Here is a 19837-nt window from a genome sequence, read left to right as displayed (position 1 = left end):
CAAACTCTGATGCTTACAGGGGCCAGGCAAGTTAAGCAAGAGTGAAGTGAAGTGGATGGAGATTGCAGGAAATGGAGACTACACGCCTGGTCTAAAGGAAAGGAAGTGGTTTGTGAGAATGTGGACCTGGTATTTTCAGATGGTCTAGATTTTCAAGAGAAGCTGGAAATTCCAGGGTTTTTTTTTTTTTTTTAAGTGAAATGTTTCTTTTTAAGGGTTTGCTAATTATTATATAACATTAAAAAAACAAACAAACAAAAACACATGTGGGCCAAATACATCCACAGGCCCAAGTATGTGACTCTGAAGGAACCAAATGATGACCCCATGACAGGAGCAGTCCCATTAGGAAGCACAGTCCCTTCTGTTCCAAATTCAGAATGGCCACTGAAAGACTCCACCATTTTCTTGTAGGTGGTAGAGGGTTGAGGGTGAGCGACTGCTCTGATTCCCACCATGGCAGACTTCATGGAGCTAAGGCTGGAGATATTTGATGGGCTCAGCATTGGGGCAGAGGCACGCCTAACTTACAGTATTTTCTAGATAAGATTGAAATGATGGCACCAGCAGCCCCCACTCAACCATGTATGATATATCCTCCACTGCTACTTCCACCCCATCAGCCCTTGGTCCTAAGCCAATTCTTCTAAGGTCCCACCAGGTCTCGGTGAAGGAACTGCTTTGACTCCAGGTATTCCATGGCTTCACAGACATCCTTGCACATCTCCAGCAGCTGCTGAGTCTGGAAGCGGTGGCGCATCTCCCTCAGGTAGTTCAGGAGGCAGCCATTGGCCATGTATTCAGTGATGATGAAGATGGGGCGCTGCTTGGTGCAGACGCCATACAACTGCACCAGCTTCTCATGGGAAAGATTCCTACAGGAAAGGCAAGGATCTAGTCTTCCCCTTTTGGCTCTGCATACTAGCAATAAAGGGGCTGTGGAGGAAGGGGCTGACCTAGTAGTAGAGCATCAGATAAGGAGTCATACCAGCAAGTTTATTTTCCTCTTTTCCACCCTAAATCCCAAAAGTGCTTAATATGTGGAAGTAAGCAGGGATTTGGAGCCCATCAATTGAAAAGGAAATGAGTCCAGGAATGAAAGAATGCTAAGGCTAAATTAGAATCTGTCTTTCTCTTGAAAGTTTAATTTTCTACATCTACCCCCAAATGCTACTGAGATGGTACACACCCATGATCACCACTATTCTCAACCAATATCTAAGTCACAAAAACCATTATCTTAGCAGTTAGGACTACCACCAATTGAAGGTTAACTTCAATCCCTCGTCCCAAACCTCTCTCACTGTAAGTCATCTTTAAACCTCAGTGGATTGTTGTGTGAATTCCTAGACTCCAGCAAATAGATTGAGAGTTGAGTTTGGGCTATAACTCACATCATGACTTTGGCTTCTTCAATGAATTCATCTTCAGACATGGAGCCTTCTTTGATCATCTTGATGGCCACATCATACTGGCCTCTCCATTTCCCATACTTCACTACCCCAAATTGTCCAGTCCCCAGCTCCTTCAAGAAGGTCAGGTCCTTTGGATCAATTTCCCATGATCCTAACAACAAAGTCTTGGTGTGATTCTTTGGGGTCATGAATGTATAATTCTTACAATAGATAAGAATCCCTACTGGGGTAGAAATAGGAAAAGTAGTAAAAGGGAAATTTTTAGAAGTACTAATCTGTGTTTGCTTAAGTCAATCTCAGAGACAGGGGATTAACTGGTTAGAGGAATCTGGGAATTTTGGGTTCAAGGTGGCCATAAGGCAAGAAGATAGACTAAGCAACCTCCCCAGATCCCTTTATGATTATGTTAGTGATGGTAGTTAATGAACTCAGGGATAGTACTGAAAATTTTTCCACAATTAAAAATAAAAGACAAAAACACCCAAGACAACGACAAAGCCCTTTATGAATCTATGTTTTTGCAGTCCCAGTAGTAGCCACTAGAGGGAGAAAAATCAGTGCTTGGATCTGTCTTGAGCGTCCTCGAGGCAGTTGTTGCAGAACAGGGTACCTCAAGGACACTCCCCAAGGCAAGGCCAGCAAAGGTAGTTTTTGCAACTGGCCAGTCCACCCTATCCCAGAGAAATAAGGAGTTACCATATCCCAGGCCTGCGGTGGAAGGTGCATTCTTGTTTTGTTGAGACACTGGATATTTGAGCCTGGATATGAGTCCTGAAACAGAGAGAGAGGTCATGCTGTTGGCATGGTGTAGGAGATGGGATGCCTCACACTTAAGTGCCTCCTCACTTAAAGCCTCACACTTCTGGTGTGTATCTTTCTAGCACATTTTGAATCCCAGAAGATCTCCGTGAACCCACGTATTTCCAGAGGTTTCTCCTCTCACAAAATACTTTTCAGGGACTAAAAAGAGAAAATACTAATTGAAATACACCGCCTAACTGAATATATTCCCACCTCCCAGCTGAGGCTTAGCTCACATCCTACCTTCTTGATGAAGTTTTCCCCCATATCCATGCCCTCACTGATCTCTCAGTTTTTAGAATTTTTACAGTGCTTAGAAACTTTCTTCTGATGTTGTCTAACCTGTATGTTCTGAGGACAAGGACCTCAACTCAGAATGTTCCTGTGTTCTCCTCTAGAACTGAGGACATCGCTGAGTACACAGTAGGAACTCGATGAATACTTGCTGATGAATCAGCCGCCAGCCTCTTTTGTGTCTTCTCTTAACACTGAGCATCAGTCACCAAATAAAGAGTCAGTCCCTGTTGGGTGTAGGCCTGCCTCTGACCACCTCTTTACCAGCTTCTACCCAATATCACAGGTATTTCCTTTCACAGTGAATTCACACTGTCCTGTGAGGTGGATTCTTTCTCTTATCACCTTGTCTTACATTGCTTATTCTGGTGTCTGTAACCCCCTTCTCAGTTGCCCCTGGTACTCACCCGCAGAGTTGTGCTGATGGTAGTTAATGAGCTCAGGGATGGTGCTGAAAAGGTGCTTCTCAGCCAGGTAATACTGGCTTTGAGGTGTGGAACACACAACATAATGACGTATCACCCCTTGAGGGTCCCTGAAGAAGTGGATGCTTAGTCAGTAACTTGGGCACAAAGGTCAGCAGAACCCAGGAAGTGAAGTGAGATGAGTTTTGAGTTTCAGAGACAGAGGAAGTGGGACGGGCACACTATCAAGGAGCTGTTGGGAGGGTACCCCTGTTCTTTGTCCTCAGGGCCTTGGAATAGTAGCACTCACCCTGTGGATTTAGCAAACACAGACACTGTATATTTGCCAGCTTTGCTGGAGTCTCTGACAATGAAACCTCCTTCTTTCCCCTGAAACAACAAAAAAGAAGCTGTCTGTAGGAGGAAGTGGTGCTCACACCTGCATCCCACCTGCCCAAACTTGAGAGAGAAAATAGAACAACCCCTGATTTTACTGCCAAGTTCCACGCTTGAGCTACAGCCTCATTGCTTTTAATATTAAAAGGTGCAGGCCGGGCATGGTGGCTCACGCCTGTAATCCCAACACTTTGGGAGGCCGAGGCAGGTGGATCACGTGAGGTCAGGAGTTCAAGACCAGCCTGGCCAACATGGTGAAACCCCATCTCTACTAAAAATACAAAAATTAGTTGGGTGTGGTGGCTTGTGCCTGTAATCCCAGCTACTCGGGAGGCTGAGGTAGGAGAATCACTTGAACCTGGGAGGCAGAGGTTGCAGTGAGCCCAGATCGCGCCACTGCACTCCATCCTGGGTGACTGACAGTCTGTCTCAGAAAGAAAAAAAAAAAAATGGTATAATTGGGACCCCAGACGATGGCAGCTTTGACACTGCCTTGTCCAAAGGTGGGGGGCAGAACAGGCCCTCAGTTCAAGATCCTCACTTATGCAAGGAGAATGCTGTGTGCTAGTGGTTCCACACTTACCTCTTGCTTTAGCAGTTGCTCAGCCTGACTCCGAGTCATGTGTTTGGAATACCACCTGTGAAGGGAGAGTGCTGCTTGAGTGGCTCCTGGTCATAAGCAGATTGGAGGTTACAGCACCCTCCAGGGCTTGTCCATGCCGGTGATTCAGTCAACTCACTCAAACCCTATTTACTGACCATCTGTCACGTGCATAGCACACTGTATTGCTTTCCCAAACCCAGGTTGGCATTGAAGATTCATGGAAATGGAGAGTAGCAGGCAAAGGCAGGCAGCAGGGAGTCGCAGGGAAGAGATCAGGGACTGGGGCACCTGAGAACAATCCACTTCCATGATCAGGGAGGAAAGAACAACAGTAGCAGTTTGACATTTTAATTCTTTCATGAAGTCATCAACTCCTTTTCCTTTGAGTGTGATTATTCTGAATTTGAGGGCATGGTGACCTCTCCAGCTCTCATAAGTGGAGGGTGTTTGGGGGGTAAAGGTAAGACAGACACACTAATTTGAGGTGGTGGCATCATTTGATTCAGATGACACTAATTTTAATATATATCTTGAAATAAAAAATATGTTGAAAGTATAAAAAAAGTGTGTATATATACACTTGTGTATGTATACATAATATACCTATATATACACCAGTGTATGTATACATATATACACTTGTGTGTGTGTGATATATATATATATATATATATGGAGAGAGACAGAGAGAGAGAGTTCCTCCTGAAAGATTGTGGACTGACATAAACATACTTACTCATACATTTCTATGGAGTCTTCTGCTTCAGTGACGTAGTTACTAGGAATATAGCCTTCTTGCCTGTGAAGAAGACAATGTGGCAGTTCATCCAGCATCTCCCCATCCTCCAGGAGACAGATTCATATGCCCACATCCCTGAGCTCAGAACAAATCTCAGATGGAGGTATATGTATCATGCACCTCCCTCAAAGACAACCACGTCTCTGATGTATGGTTAGGCAGTGAGCCAGTGAGGTGCGGAGCTTCTGTACATGTCACATTGGTTATTATGTGCCCAACAACAGAGGCTCAGAGAGGTGGTAGAGGCCATGTATAGAGAGCTGCACACTGGAAAGTACTTGGAGGGACAGCATGTTCAGTTTGGTGTGGGAAGAAGAGTCTTTGATGAGGATGCTGATCAGGGGAATTATGCTGCAGCACTTTTCACATGTAGGGAGTGGGTGGGCACCGGGCTCAGGAAGGGCTGGTGTGGACTCACCCATTTTTATCTCGTGCTCGCCACCATGGTAAGTTGCTTTCCTCCAAGATAAAATATTCGTCGCCCTTCCGCAGCTGTAGGTCATTTGCATTCATTGGCATATAATCGTAAAGGGCCACAACCTTTTTCAGCTCACTTGTGGAGACTGGTGCTGCTGCTGGCTCAGGCGGTAGTGGCTTTTTCAAGATCTGTGTAGTTAGAAGAAAAGGTAGGAGGGTTTGTCTAGATATCAAGTACTCTTTTCTCTCCCAACTCTCTCTCTGGCTTACTCAAGACGCTCAAACCAGGCATAATAAAATATTACTCAGCAGTCATTCAACAACTATTTTTAAGCACCAGTGCAGGAGTTCTCAGCCTTGCATGCATATAAAGACCATCTATGGAGCGTTTAATAATTCCAATGTACTTTGGGAGGCCAAGGCGGGCGGATCACTTGAGGCCAGGAGTTCAAGACCAGCCTGGCCAACATGATGAAAACCCATCTCTACTAAAAATGCAAAAATTAGCTGGGCGTGGTGGTGCGTGCCTGTAATCCCAGCTACTCAGGAGGCTGAGACAGGAGAATCACTTGAATCTGGGAGGTGGAGGTTGCAGTGAGCCGAGATTGTGCTATTATACTCAAACCTGGGCGACAGAGCGAGACTGCGTGTCAAAAAAACAAAAACAACGAAACAAAAAAAACCAGAAAACTTTCCATTAAAAAAAATCAGGCTTTGTTCTAAACAGGTGATTGGATTACAGGATTGCTGAGAGCCTTCTATCTTTCCATTGAAGAGAAAATCCTAATTAGAAGAACAAATCCCCCGTCTTAGCAAGAATACCAATTAACACTGCCAAGTCCCAGGGTAATTCTAAGACTCTGGAGTGTTCTCAGGGTTTGACTCTAAATTTCCATTTAAGCAGTGGCAGCACCCAGTTTCCCTGTATACCTGGTCCTCCTCAGGCGTTGGGGGAAGAGGCTTTTTTGTCTTCCGGTGAGAACTCCCAGGTTTTAAGCCTGCAAAACAAGAAGCCAGTGATGATATGGAATGTACTTTAGGAAAGGGCCCAAGGACAGGTTTGGTCAGGGACTTTACCGTCCATATTGAGTGCCTTTAGGAAAGTTAGAAAAAGTAGCTAGGCATGCCAGGTCACATAGCTCGGAGAGCAGATTACCAACTGCATTTCAGCCCTCATGTACCTCCTCCCTCCCCCAGGACCCTTTGTTTAGCACCCAAAATGTACAACCTTATGCTATGTCCCTGGGCTTGACAGACCCTTGGGAGAGTGATAGAAACAGAGTCAAAGGAGGAAGAAATTACATCGATCAGATCTCTTACTTCCATTCCTGTTTTCCAAAATTTGGCAGCCCATAGCATTTTTGGCTGTCTGAGAGCAGCAGAGATACTGCCCATCGATCCAGAAGCAAGGGTGGTATTTCTGAACAAGATCACTGTTGTACCGGATTACTGTAGTAGGAGAGAAGAGAGAGATCACGTCTGACATGGAGGAGAAGCCACCATTTGCATGTTTTCCTCTTTGAACTTAGTGGTGAACTTCAAACAACTGCCTCCTCCTTGGCCACCCTGAAGGAAAGCAGATCTCAGGACCGGTTGGCTCACATGACTGGCCTGCGTGACTGTGCCCTGGTCCCAGACACTTCCTGTGCAGTTTTCTTTAGTGGTCTGTGATGAGGAGTTATCTCCCAAGCAACGAGATAAGACTATCTGATGGCTCTAGAGCCCAATAACAGAAACATATTATCTATGTTTTCCCAGTAGCCATTACAATCTTCCTATAAGGCAGGTGTTCATCATGGTGCTTGTTTCCCAGATAAGGGAAACAATGTGCCCAAGCCAATCTCTCCAGCTTGTAATACCGATTTCTCAGTTCCTTGAGTGATCTTTTAGAGATAATTAGCCTCAGTGAGAACTTCTGCATGAGGCTTTCTATATAGAATAGTCAACAGAGTTGATCTCAAGGGCAAATGAAGGTGACTTTGCCTCTAGAATCAACATGATTTGAATCTTCCTAGGGCCACTGAAGTAGACTGAGCTCATTGCCAGAGGTAATACAGCAGCTTCATTTCCCTCATGGAGTTGTGAGGCCCAAAAGATCTCCCAGAATAAAAGTATTTTGCAAAGAATAGAGTGGATGCAGAGAGGAGGAATTAGTATTGGTGTTTATAATACTATGGCATATCAAGAACCTTAACATGAAGTCAATTAGAAAAGTCGGCCAGACTCGGTGGCTAACGCCTATAATCCCAGCACTTTGGGAGGCTGAGGGGGGTGGATCATGAGGTCAGGAGTTCAAGACCAGCCTGGTTAAGATGGTGAAACCCCGTCTCTACTAGAAGTACAAAAATTACAGCACGCCTGTAATCCTGGCTGCTCGGGAGGCTGAGGCAGGAGAATCGCTTGAACCTGGCGGGCGGAGGTTGCAGTGAGCTGAGATTGCGCCACTGCACTCCAGCCTGGGTGACAGAGCGAGGCTCTGTTTCAAGAAAAAGAAAAAAAGAAAGAAAAGTCACCCAGGGTTCATAGTGTCAGATAACTGAGATAAGCAAAGACAACTGAAATAATTGACAGCAGCAAACACTGGAGCAAAGACCCAGGCTGGTCCAAGAACACGCACATTTGAGAACATACACATTTCAGCATTTACGGCTAAGAAGAATCCCACATAACATCATCATCATCATTATTATCATTATTATTATTATTATTATTATTATTATTTGGAGATGGGGGGGTCTTCCTGTGTTTCCCAGGCAGGCCTTGAACTCCTAGACTTAAGCAATCCTCCCACCTCAGCTTCCCAAATACCTGGGACTAGAAGCACTCACCACCAGGTCCAGTGGCTGGCATAACTTTTTTTAAAAAAGACAAAAGCAAAACAAAACCTTCCACTGTAGAAAACAACTAAAATTCGGCTGGGTGTGGTGGCTCACGCCTGTAATCCCAGCACTTTGGGAGGTAGAGGCGGGTGGATCACCTGAGGTCAGAAGTTCAAGACCAGCCTGACCAATATGATGAAACCCCGTCTCTACTAAAAATACGAAAATTAGCTGGGTGTTGTGGCATGCACCTATAATCCCGGCTATGCGGGAGGCTGAGACAGGAGAATCTCTTGAACCTGGGAGGCGAAGGTTGCACTGAACCGGGATTGCGCCATTGTGCTCCAGCCTGGGCAACAGGAACAAAACTCCATCTCAAAAAAAAAAAAAAAAGAAAAGAAAAGAAAAGAAAAAGAAACAACTCAAATCCTTAATGACTTGCTAGTCACACTTCATTCACTTAAGGCTTTGTGGGAAAGCCTAAAAGCTTCTAGTGGCTGGTGCATTTTGCAGGCAAATGAACAAAAGTTCTTTTTTTTTTTTAAGAGCCATTTTGATGCTTTTCTCCACATAGATTTGGAGACCATTCTCCCCTGCCCACCCTCACCCTGACTTTTTCAGCACTCCTCTTCACCAATGTACCAAGGACAGAATGGTGGGATCTGTTCAGATAGAGTGCAGACTATAAGGGACTGCACTGCATAGAGGGAATTTTTTTTTTTTCTTTTGAGATGGTGTCTCACTATGTTGCCCAGGCTGGAGTAGTGGCGTGATCGCAGCTCACTGTAACCTCCGCTTCCTGGGTTCAAGCGATTCTTCTGCCTCAGCCTCCTGAGTAGCTAGGACTATAGGCATGCGCCACCAAGCCCAGCTAATTTTTGTATTTTTAGCAGAGACGTGGTTTCACCATATTGGCCAGGCTGGTCTGGAACTCCTGACCTCGTGATTCACCCCCACCCCCACCCCTGCCCCTCAAAGTGCTGGGATTACAGGCATGAGCCACTAGAGGGAATTTTAAAGCAATAGTAAAACCAACCCAAAGTCTGCCTTTTGTTATTACTAAGCACTGGTAGTTGTGAACAATATCATTGATACTTCTCCCTGCCAGGATTGATTACTCCTACCACATCCACCCTCTGGCCCCTCCCCCCATGCCACTCCCTGTCACCTAGGGATTTGAAGACCCTCAGGTTTGCTCTGTCTTCTGCAGGGCTGGGCACCAGTAGACATGCCAAAGAATACCTAATCGACAACTAGCCACTCTAATAAACTAAGCTTACTAATATGATAATGAGGGGAAATAAGGCTTCTTGCTTTCCCTACCCTTAGCACACTCATTAAGAAACCTCCCTACATTCTCAGATAATGTCTGCCTCTTAAGAGGTCCCTTGAAGATGACACCCCTTCTTTTGTTGGCTAATCCAAAGCTGGTATTTCCAGCTACTTAGGAGAGGATCGCAAAAGCAGGGTGTCCAAGTGGGAGGGCTAGGGGAGACTGCTTGCTCCACCAATGCACATGGCCAGCCCTATTGGGAAGCACTAATAGTACACATTCTCCAAGCACTTGATGGTTTGGTCTTTTCTATCCATATTTATCAGGTTAATGTCTAAAATTCTGTTTCAGGCATACATGAATCATTCCTTTCCATACTGTTTGTTGGAGATTTGCCAATGCCATTCTTCTATTCATTTTGGCGAGGTCAGGTCATTTGCCTACTTTTGAATTTGCAATTAGGATAGGTTCTATTGAGCTTGACCAAAGATTCAAGAATAAGTATAGGCAAATATTTGTGGTGCTGGAACATAGAAGGGCCCACTGCCATATTTAAGGACATGGAGAGAGAGTCTGTGGTTAAGCCCTCAGGAATATAACTTTTGCATGGCAAGCACCATGAGAAATGAGAAAATGTGGCAGCTGGATATAAGGTATCTGAGACTCTGCTTTTAAAATTGAGGTATAGGCCTGGTGCAGTGGCTCACGCCTTGGGGGGCTGAGGCAGGCAGATCACTTGAGGTCAGGAGTTTGAGACCAACCTGGCTAACATGGTAAAATCTTGTCTCTACCAAAAATACAAAAATTAGCTGGGCTTGGTGGTGCACGCCTGTAATCCCAGCTACTCGGGAGGCTGCGGCAGGAGAATCGCTTGAATGCAGGAGGCGGAGTTTGCAGTGAGCCAAGATTGTGCCACTGCACTCCAGTCTGTGCGACAGAGCAACACTCTGTCTCAAAATAAATAAAAATAAATAAATAAAATTGAGGTATAATTTACATATAATAAAGTGCACAGATCTAATGTGTATAGCAAACCATATTTTTCTACACCCATTTAACCTCCTTGAGATCCAGCACCTCATGCCTCTTCAGTCAATATTCCTGCAAAGGTAACCAGTATTCTCATGAAGTCCCCTTTTCATGTCAATGATTTCTTATTGGTGCATTTTACCCAAGAGCAGGATAATAAAAACATAAAAGCAAACAAGAAAAAACAAAAAGAGTGGAATAACATCATTATTTTGTGGCTCCTAGAGTGACTCACTATTGACATTGGCAGCACCTGGGACTGTCCTGGGATTGTTAGGACTTGCACCTAAATCTCCCAGCAGTCATGGTATTTGTTGGAAGGTGCCTACTTTTTGGCTCCTGTTGTTAGCCCAGGATGGTTCAATAAGACTGTACCTAGGTGGAACTACTGGGGAAAAAAATGCCTTTGTTGAAACCTAAGGGAAGAGAAGGCAAAGATGTGCCTAGCCACACTCCCTGGTCACACTGATGACCCAGCTGAAGTGGTGGTGTTTCTGTTTATTTATTTTGGCTTTATTTTTAGCCTGTTGTAAATTTACTTAGCTAATGAACTTTAAGAGCAGCATATAATCAAGATTGTAAGGTTAATATCTGAGTTAAGAACCAAGCTTGACTGGGCATAGTGGCTCATGCCTGTAATCCCAGCACATTGGGAGGCCAAGGCGGGTGGATCACCTGAGGTCAGGAGTTCAAGACCAGCCTGGCCAACATGATGAAACCCTGTCTCTACTAAAGATACAAAAATTAGCTGGGCACGATGGTGCACACCTGCAGTCCCAGCTACTCGGGAGGCTGAGGGAGGAGAATCGCTTGAACCTGGGAGGCGGCAGTTGCAGTGAGCCAAGATCACGCCACTGCACTCCAGCCTGGGCAACAGAGAGAGACTCCATCTCAAGAAAAAAAAAAGAAAGAAAGAAAGAAACAAAGATCACAAGCTCACAAGCTCACAAGCTCACAAGCTCACAAGCTGGATATCCTTATCTTCGGTCATTACTCACCCTTGAATATAGTGGACATTCAATAAATATTTGTTGGGGCAGGTGTGACGGCTCATGCTTTAATCCCAGCACTTTGGGAGGCAGAGGCAGGTGGATCACCTGAGGTCAGGAGTTTGAGACGAGCCTGGCCAACATGGTGAAACCCTGTGTCTACTAAAAATACAAAAATTAGCCGGGCATGGTGGCAGGTGCCTGTCATCCCAACTACTCGGGAGGCTGAGGCGGGAGAATCGCTTGAACACGGGAGGCGGAGGTTGCAGTGAGCTGAGATCGTGCCATTGCCCTCCAGCCTGGGTGACAAGAGTGAAACTCCATCTCAAAATAAATAAATAAATATTTGTTGGACTAAACTATGACTGCTTTTGAAATTAGTATATGAAGTGTAAAGAAGTTACGAACTTGAGCATGCCAGTTTCTCCCTTATTTCTCCTTCAGCTAGTCTGCCTTACATTTCCCCATTTCCAGGCTAAAACCTAGCCATTTATCGATGTGGAGCCCAAGTTGGTGGTGGTTGTTTACTCCCACGGATAAATCAGTTAACACAACTATTGATCCCTTTCTGTGTGCAAGGCGCTGTATGAGGCATTATGGAGAGAACTAAAGAAGTACAAATATATATGTCCTGCAGAGCTCCTATCCCAGTCTCTGCAAATATTTCTCTGGCTGGAAATAGCATACTGGTTCAGGACATGGAGTCTGGAGCCTGAATTCAAAGCCTGACGCTGCCATTTACTAACTGAGTGCCTTTGGGCAAGTTACTTAACCTCTCTGTACCTCAGTTTTCTTATCTGTAAAATGGGGATGATAGGATAACTGCCTCATATGGTCAATACAAAGTTAATATATGTAAAGAACTTAAAGAAGAGCCTGTATCACAATAAGCAGTATTAAAGTGTTTGCTCATTTTGTAGCCCAAGGGCTAAAGCAGACCTCTTATCTTAAAATATGCCAAGAACTGAACTGTGTAGTGCAGGATATCACCTATTTGTAATATTCAACATAGCTTTACAATAGAATATTTTGCAACCGACTACATGTGAAATTTCTGGACTTGGAAACCAAGCAGCACAAAACTATGTAATGAGCTTGGGCTTTGGAGTTATACAGACACAGGGATGTGATAAGAATTCAGGCTCCACCATTCACTGTGTGCCCATGAGCAAGTTACATAACATTTTTGAGCTTCGGTTTCCTCATCTGTAAATAGGGGAATAAGACATACTTCTTAAGGCTATTGCAAAGATAAAATAAGTAATACATTTGAAGCACTAGGCACAGAGCCTGCTACATAGTAAGTGCTCATTACGTGTTAGTTATTGTTGTTGCTGTTTTTAGCCCAAGGTTGTTGTGAAAATTAAATGAGATAATATATACAAGGTATTTAGCTCAACGTCTGGCATATAGCAGTAACTGAATAGATGATCCTTCATCTTCATTCCTCCTGTTCCCTTTCAGTTTGAAAGACTTGACTAATATAATTTTGACCAATCAAACTTGCATTCAACGGAGTGTACAAGGCTGGTATAGCCAGCCAGTGAGTATCAGAATCTAAATGTTTATTAAGACAAAGAGCTGTCATGCAATAACCCAACCATACCATTATCAGTCTGCCATCCTTCCTGTTTCTCTAGGCAGCCTTTCCTGATGTCAACTCAACCAGTTAATCTCTCAGTCACTTGACATGTGGCTATATATATAGGCAAATATGTGTGCATGCATCCTGTGCTGCAAGCATTTACAGTCAAGCTTATCTGCACACACTGTATGGTTGATGTGAAATGCTGAAACTGTTCAAGTTTAGGTCCTCACAAAGCAAGGAATATAAAATATTTCCTTGGGAAATATTTATCCACAACAAAGAGATGTACAGTGCTTTCATGTACAGTGATTTACAGTTTTCCATGTGCTTTTACATGTATTATTACTTCATTTAATCCTTACAACAACCCCAGAGGTAGGTGTGGCATGAATTACCATTATTCTCTTTTGAGAAGAAGAAACTGAGCATCAAAGAAGCTTGTTGACTTTCTGGCCAGAAATTGCCCAGTTTGTAAGTGGTAAAAGAGGGCTTGAAACCAGGTTCTCTGACTCTGACTTCAAGCACTCTCATACATCATCTATTTAATTTTTTGGAGCTAGGTATTTTATGCTTAGGATTCTAAATATTGCATAACCATTGGATGCCACATCACCCTTGTATTCAGTGTGAAAAATGGGACTTTTTTTAATAAATAGAGAAATGGAGGTGCCTACAATTACAAAATTGCACTAAAGAGATAGTGGTAGAACTGGGAAACTCTTAGTCTAATATTTTATCTTTTATTCATATGATAGAATACTAAGCTCAGTTGTATTACTAATACTGAAGCAAAATACAAACTTTCCTTTGTTTCTCTCTTTTCTATTTGTCTTTCTTTCCTCCCTCATCCCCTTCCTTCTTTCCTTGCTTCCTTCCTTCCTGTCTCCCTCCTCCCCTCCCTCTCTCTTTCTTTTCTCCCCTTCTATCCATTTTTTCTTCTTTTCTCTCTACGTTTCTCCTTTCTCTTTCTTTCTCGTTTCTCTCTTCCTTCTTTCCTTTTCCTCCCACCTAGCTCCTCTTCCTTCCTTTCCTTCTTTCTTTGGAAACATTTATTTTCCAAATAATTCTCACCGTTTTTGAGCTGGTGAATCCACCGCTTCCTTAGTTCTTCAGTTGGGGAGAAGACGTAGAGAGGCCCTTCATCATATACAACCTGGATCAATGAAAACACAGACTTCCGCGGTTAGGATTCAGAAAAAAAGGAGAACGACCTTCAAGGTACTAATCTTAGGGGACAATTTGTATATTCATTGTAGAAAACAAAGAAACGCAGAATCTTCAGTCAGCAGTGGTGTTCAGGTTATGTGAACTATCTGAAGGATTCCTGAACTCTTCATATCTAAGGATGTAGCATTTGAAAGCTCTTAGAATTTTTCATCCTCTTAGGTCCCTCCTGACTTGTGTTTCAATTCATGCATAAACTTATTTTATAATGTCTCAGTCTGCCCTTGCTGGAGATAACATTTTTGTTTATCCAACAAAGGGTATTTTATCTTATTATTAAATTCTGACTTTGTATAGAAGAGAATTGAAGTGATAATCTATATAAATTGTCTTGATTAGTACATATGGGTTATTCACTTGGATAATATGGAGTAAAATTTTAATTCATGGCTAATTACCTCCACCTCCACTACCTAGTGGCTTCCCCTCACCAATATTAGCCAAAATAAATCAAATTTGGAACTACAAACCTACTTCAAAAAGGGCAAGTTATATAATAAGCAATATCATCAAGTCAAATAGTATTTTTTTAACCATGTACAGGCATCATGCTAGGTGTTATGAAGATGCACGAAATATATAAGATGTGGTTCCAACCCTCACAGAGTTTATAGACATCACATAATAAATTATAAAGTCAAATATAAATTAATTTAAAATTATCTGCTATTCAGCATTATTCACTAGTGCAGCCAAACAATGTCATTTTGTTGAAAGGCATTGGTAGTAAAAACTGTATCTGAAATACCCCTCTTTCAAAGGTTTTGTAACTTTGATATAGTCAGGGACATGAACAAGATCCTTTTACATTTTTCTTTTTGCTTGTTAGTCTTGCTGTGCTCATAAATCCATGACAGAAAGCCCCCTCCCCTGAGACTTTCCACTTCCTTTTCTGGCTTTCACTGTTGCAGAGGCTGCTGTATTCACGACATGTGGCCTACAGAGTTCTCAGGATGTAAGCAAGCCAAACTGAAGACCAAATTTGTAGTTCTTGCTCTCCTAAACAGATGCATATGTGGCACTTCAGCTCTTCCAGATTACAACAGAATTTAGGTTTATGCTAAGTCTAATAAGTCTTCCTCATACTGAACTTCCTAATACTACTCCCCTTTTCTGTCTTCAACCCACATGACCACCATTAGACAGATTATCAGAACCAGAAGGAAGTGAAATGCTCACTCAACAAGCAGAGCATCTTTCTCAATGCAGTTATCATAGACAAGACAGACTATGATAGAATTGGTCCTGCTATGTATTCTTTTTGAGGTATAGAGACTAAAATAAACTATATTAGATTAGGTAAATAGAAAAGCAAACATTCTCAACCCATGCCAGTCTCATTTCTTGGTTCAGCATCCTTGTCCACCTCAACTTCTATTTACTGGGTCCTCGTAGCCTTCCCTCTGCCCTGCACCCCACCACCCCTTCTAATTGTGTTACAGGGGCCTTTCAAGACTTGGTGAGAGAAAGTAACTCACCTGGAAGGGATAAGGGAATCTTTCAATGATTGAAATTTGCTCCATTTCACTGGACTCTTCACCTCTTCTCTGTAATGAAATAAGAAAAAATGGTTATTGGTTGATGCATTACTCTTTTCTGAATTTCCTTAGGTACTGGAAGCCTTTTGCTGTGGCTTCAGAAGTTTCTCCTGCACAGACAAGGCTGATGCTTAGTGATCACTTTCTATAGGTCAATAGGGACACATATACAATAGGACCCAGCGCATACCCAGTCAAGAGAGACTCAGGTATTTCAAATCATTGGGAAAATGAAGGTTTCTAAAAAATTGTTGTTGGGACAAATATTTAACCACTAATGTTGTGGGGAGGAGAGGAGTTAGGTAGCTATGTTACACCATACACCAAAGAAAATTCCAGATGAATTCAAGAGCTTAATATAAAAAATAAAACCATGAATGACTGAGAGTAAATATAAGCGATTATTTATATAACCTTGTGGGAGGCAAGCTTTTTCTAATATAATGATAAAACTTAGAACTATTGAGAAAAAACTGAACTAATTTGATGACATAGACTTTAAATCCCTATATGGCAAAAAGCATCATAAACAAAATTGAAAGATAAAGGATAAACTGAAAAACATTTTCAGCATACATTACAGTTAAAGGATTAATATTCTTGTATCAAGATCTCTTTAAAAGTATTAGAAATGAGGTAAACATCTCAATGTAAAAATGGACCAAAAGGGCCGGGCGCAGTGGCTCAAGCCTGTAATCCCAGCACTTTGGGAGGCCGAGACGGGCGAATCACGAGGTCAGGAGATCGAGACCATCCTGGCTAACACGGTGAAACCCCGTCTCTACTAAAAAATACAAAAAACTAGCTGGGCGAGGTGGCAGGCGCCTGTAGTCCCACCTACTCGGGAGGCTGAGGTAGGAGAATGGCGTAAACCCGGGAGGCGGAGCTTGCAGTGAGCAGAGATCCGGCCAGGGCGACAAAGCGAGACTCCGTCTCAAAAAAAAAAAAAAAAAAAAAAGGGACCAAAAATTAATGGGCAATTCACAAATAAAATATAAATGAGCAGTAGACCAACTTTATGAATAAAAGAAATTGCAAAATAAGTTAGCAATAAAATGCTCTCTCTCTCTCTCTCTCTCTCTCTATATATATATATATATATATATTTTTTTTTTTTTTTAGATGGAGTCTTGCTCTGTCGCCCAGCCTGGAGTGCAGTGGTGCGATCTCAGCTCACTGCAACCTTCATCTCCCGGGTTCAAGGAATTCTCCTGCCTCAGCCTCCCGAGTAACTGGGATTACAGGCTCGCACCACCATGCCCAGCTAATTTTTGTATTTTTAGTAGAGACGGAGTTTCACCATGTTGGTCAGGCTGGTCTCAAACTCCTGCTCATGATCCACTTGCCTTGGCCTCCCAAAGTGCTGGGATTACAGCCGTAAACCACCGCGCCCTGCCTGAAATGCTATTTTTCTTGGCTGTCAAATTAACTAATATTTAAAATATCTAGTGTTGGGCCGGGCACAGTGGCTCACGCTTGTAATCCCAGCACTTTGGGAAGCCCGAGGTGGGAGGATCTCTTGAGGTCAGGAGTTAGAGATCAGCCTGGCCAACCTGGTGAAACCCCATCTCTACTAAAAATGCAAAAATTAGCCGGGTGTGGTGGTGGGTACCTGTAGTCCCAGCTACTCAGGAGGCTGGGACAAGAGAATCAATTGAACTGGAGGTGGAGGTTGCAGTGAGCGGACATCGCACCACTGCCCTCCATGCTGGGCGACAGGCGAGAATCCGTCTCAGATAATAATAACAATAACAACAACAACAACAACATAAAATATCAAGTGTTGGAAAAAATGTACAGAAACAGGCACTCTCATACATAGCTTGTAGGTGTGTATGAAATTCAATTCCACTTCTAGAAAATGAAATAAAAAGATAAAAATAACCAAAGTGCACAGATTTTCTTAAAGAGAAGAACAAAATTTTACTTCTAGGAAATTATCATAAGGAAAAGAATTAAAAAAGTACAGAAAGATGTATGCAAGATTGTTCTTCTCAACATGGTTTATACTATCAAGCACTTGTAGACAAACTGAATGTGTAATAATGGGAGATTAGTTAAACAAATTACAATACATCCATAATAGGGAATACCATGCAGTCATTAAAATCATGTTATTAGAGAGTATCTATTGTCATGAGGAACAGTTTCCCACGTATCATTACATTGAAAAAGTAGGTTACAAAGCAAGATGTGTACTATGAGTCTATGTTTTAAATGTGTAACATATATAAGTGTATGTGTATGTGTTCTTAGTGAAGAAAAACATCTGTTTTCCAGGTTTAGTAAGTCTAGGTACACCAATATGTTAATAGTTGTTTTAACTGGGTAACAGGATTATGCATCATTTTAATCTTTTTGTGTTTTTTATATATTCCAGAGTTTCTATAATAAATATGTAATTCTCTTGCGATCAAGAAAATACCAAAAATGGTCAGATACAGTGGGTGGCTCACTCCTGTAATCTCCACACTTTGGGAGGCTGAGGCAGGCGGATCACTTGAAACCAGGAGTTTGAGACCAGTCTGGCCAACATGGTGAAACCCCGTCTCTACTAAAAAAATATGAAAAGTTAGCCAGGCATGGTGTTGCACACCTGTACTCCCAGCTACTTGGGAGGCTGAGGCATGAGAATTGCTTGAACTCAAGAGATGAAGGTTGCAGTGAGCCAAGATGGCACCAATGCACTCCAGCCTGGGTAACAGAGCGAGATTCTGTCTAAAAAAAGAAAAAGAAAGAAAAAAAGAAAATACTGAAATTGATATATATTTTTTAAAAGTGAACTCAAAAGTCAGTTGGTTTTATGCCTCTTGCTCTGGAAAGTGAGAGGAGAATGAATAGTAGGTATTAAAGAATATCATGTGACTCAGAGCCCTAGGATTCTGGCATTCAGACTTAACTCAAGCCTCTAAATCTGATCCTGGTAACTGAGGGAATAAAACCAATGATCTCTGATCAGTTCGAAAACTTGATATAGCATCATTTAAAAGTTTGTGTTAACAAATTTTCCAGGTTTAGTGAGATGTTCTGAATCGAAAGAAAGAAGCTAAGATTCTTTATAACCAATGTGGTAGAGTGAAGATTTTTTAAAGGAAATTTGACTGTGTTCCACGTTGCACAGCATCACCAGTCTATTTACAGAGAATTTAAATGTTGCAAATTTCTTCAAATCTGCTGTTCCCCGTCTCAGACATTGGTCTCTTCTTACCGGAATCTGTCTTTCAGGAGGAGGATTTTTTTCAGGAACCACTGTTTCAACGCAAGTGATCTTCTCAACGTCTATTGAACCCTTCTTACTGCCTCTTCTCTGAGAAATAGAATGAGGAAGAAAACGGAGAAAGATTAAGAGGTATTAAGCAACCAGATGATTAGATTTTGTTATCTAATCATTCAAGGTAGTGAGGTGGCACGCACAGGCTACATCAGCACCTGTCATGTGGGGGAAGAAAAAAATATCCTTCCAGATCTATAAATCTAATCTTTGACTACCAAATGGAGGGCAAATACCATGGAAGAGTGAATGACTGTATGTGCCTTACTCATAGGAAGTAAGGAAGCAATTTCCAACTCTTCGATTTCATTCTCAATAATCATTTCATGAGTGCTCATCAATTCCAAGATTCCACGGTAATATTTTCCTTCTGGCTTCTTAGGACCTTTGACTTGCCGGCTTTAGCTAGTTACAGGCTAGGAAATACTTTGCTGAATTTGGACTTAGGTCTATTCTACCCCCCTCCTCCTACCAATGAAAATTTACCTCTTCCCCAAGAAAGATCTAAGGCCAAGTCCTTGACATCTTGAAACTCAGGTTTCATAGTCGAGAAACTTACCCCACGTTCAAAGTCATACTCATAGTAGGAGAGTTTGTGCACGGTCAAGAGAAACAGGCGCTTCTTGAAGTTTAGAGGTGATGTTTTCTTTTTCTGTTGGGATCGCTTCAGAAAGATGCTCTCCAGAATCACTGCAGCCATAGCTTCTTCTTTCTGGAGCTCACCTGTGTGCTGTTGATAATGAAAGTTCCTGAGGACCCAGGACATTAATCCTCATCCCTCTTGGTTCCCCCTCAGCCTAGCTACCTAGTTTCAAATGGAACAAAAATGTGCACAGCTCACAAAATAATTTCTTCCTACCACCCTCCTCCCACAGCCCCCAGCTCTGTCAGGTTTTAGGTATAATGGATGCACACTGAATTAGGGAGATTGGTTCGATGTTGTGAGCTCATATAAACTGGGTTCTTATATAAGGCA

General features: G+C 42.6%; 1 protein-coding gene across 2 annotated transcripts in view; it reads right to left on the bottom strand.

The window, feature by feature from the left end:
* The window catches only part of BTK (Bruton tyrosine kinase), a 36951-nt gene that overhangs the window by 6285 nt on the left and 10829 nt on the right, over positions 1–19837 (bottom strand). The window contains exons 2-15 of one of the 2 annotated variants that reach the window (XM_021932446.2): positions 19421–19591; positions 18799–18897; positions 15531–15599; positions 13900–13981; positions 6433–6579; positions 6061–6128; positions 5132–5319; positions 4651–4713; positions 3894–3948; positions 3225–3304; positions 2918–3045; positions 2112–2186; positions 1395–1566; positions 659–875 (exon numbers count right to left, since the gene is read on the bottom strand). In XM_021932446.2, the coding sequence (XP_021788138.1) occupies positions 659–875; positions 1395–1566; positions 2112–2186; positions 2918–3045; positions 3225–3304; positions 3894–3948; positions 4651–4713; positions 5132–5319; positions 6061–6128; positions 6433–6579; positions 13900–13981; positions 15531–15599; positions 18799–18897; positions 19421–19561 (1584 nt within the window). In that variant the 5' untranslated portion in view covers positions 19562–19591. The remainder of the gene's footprint in view (positions 1–658; positions 876–1394; positions 1567–2111; positions 2187–2917; positions 3046–3224; positions 3305–3893; positions 3949–4650; positions 4714–5131; positions 5320–6060; positions 6129–6432; positions 6580–13899; positions 13982–15530; positions 15600–18798; positions 18898–19420; positions 19592–19837) is intronic. The other variant, XM_021932447.2, reaches the window with a different exon arrangement.

Source organism: Papio anubis, chromosome X, assembly GCF_008728515.1.
Source record: "Papio anubis isolate 15944 chromosome X, Panubis1.0, whole genome shotgun sequence".
Lineage (NCBI taxonomy): Eukaryota > Metazoa > Chordata > Mammalia > Primates > Cercopithecidae > Papio > Papio anubis.
Note: the sequence above shows the minus strand (reverse complement) of the source record. Positions and strands in the feature narration are given on the sequence as shown.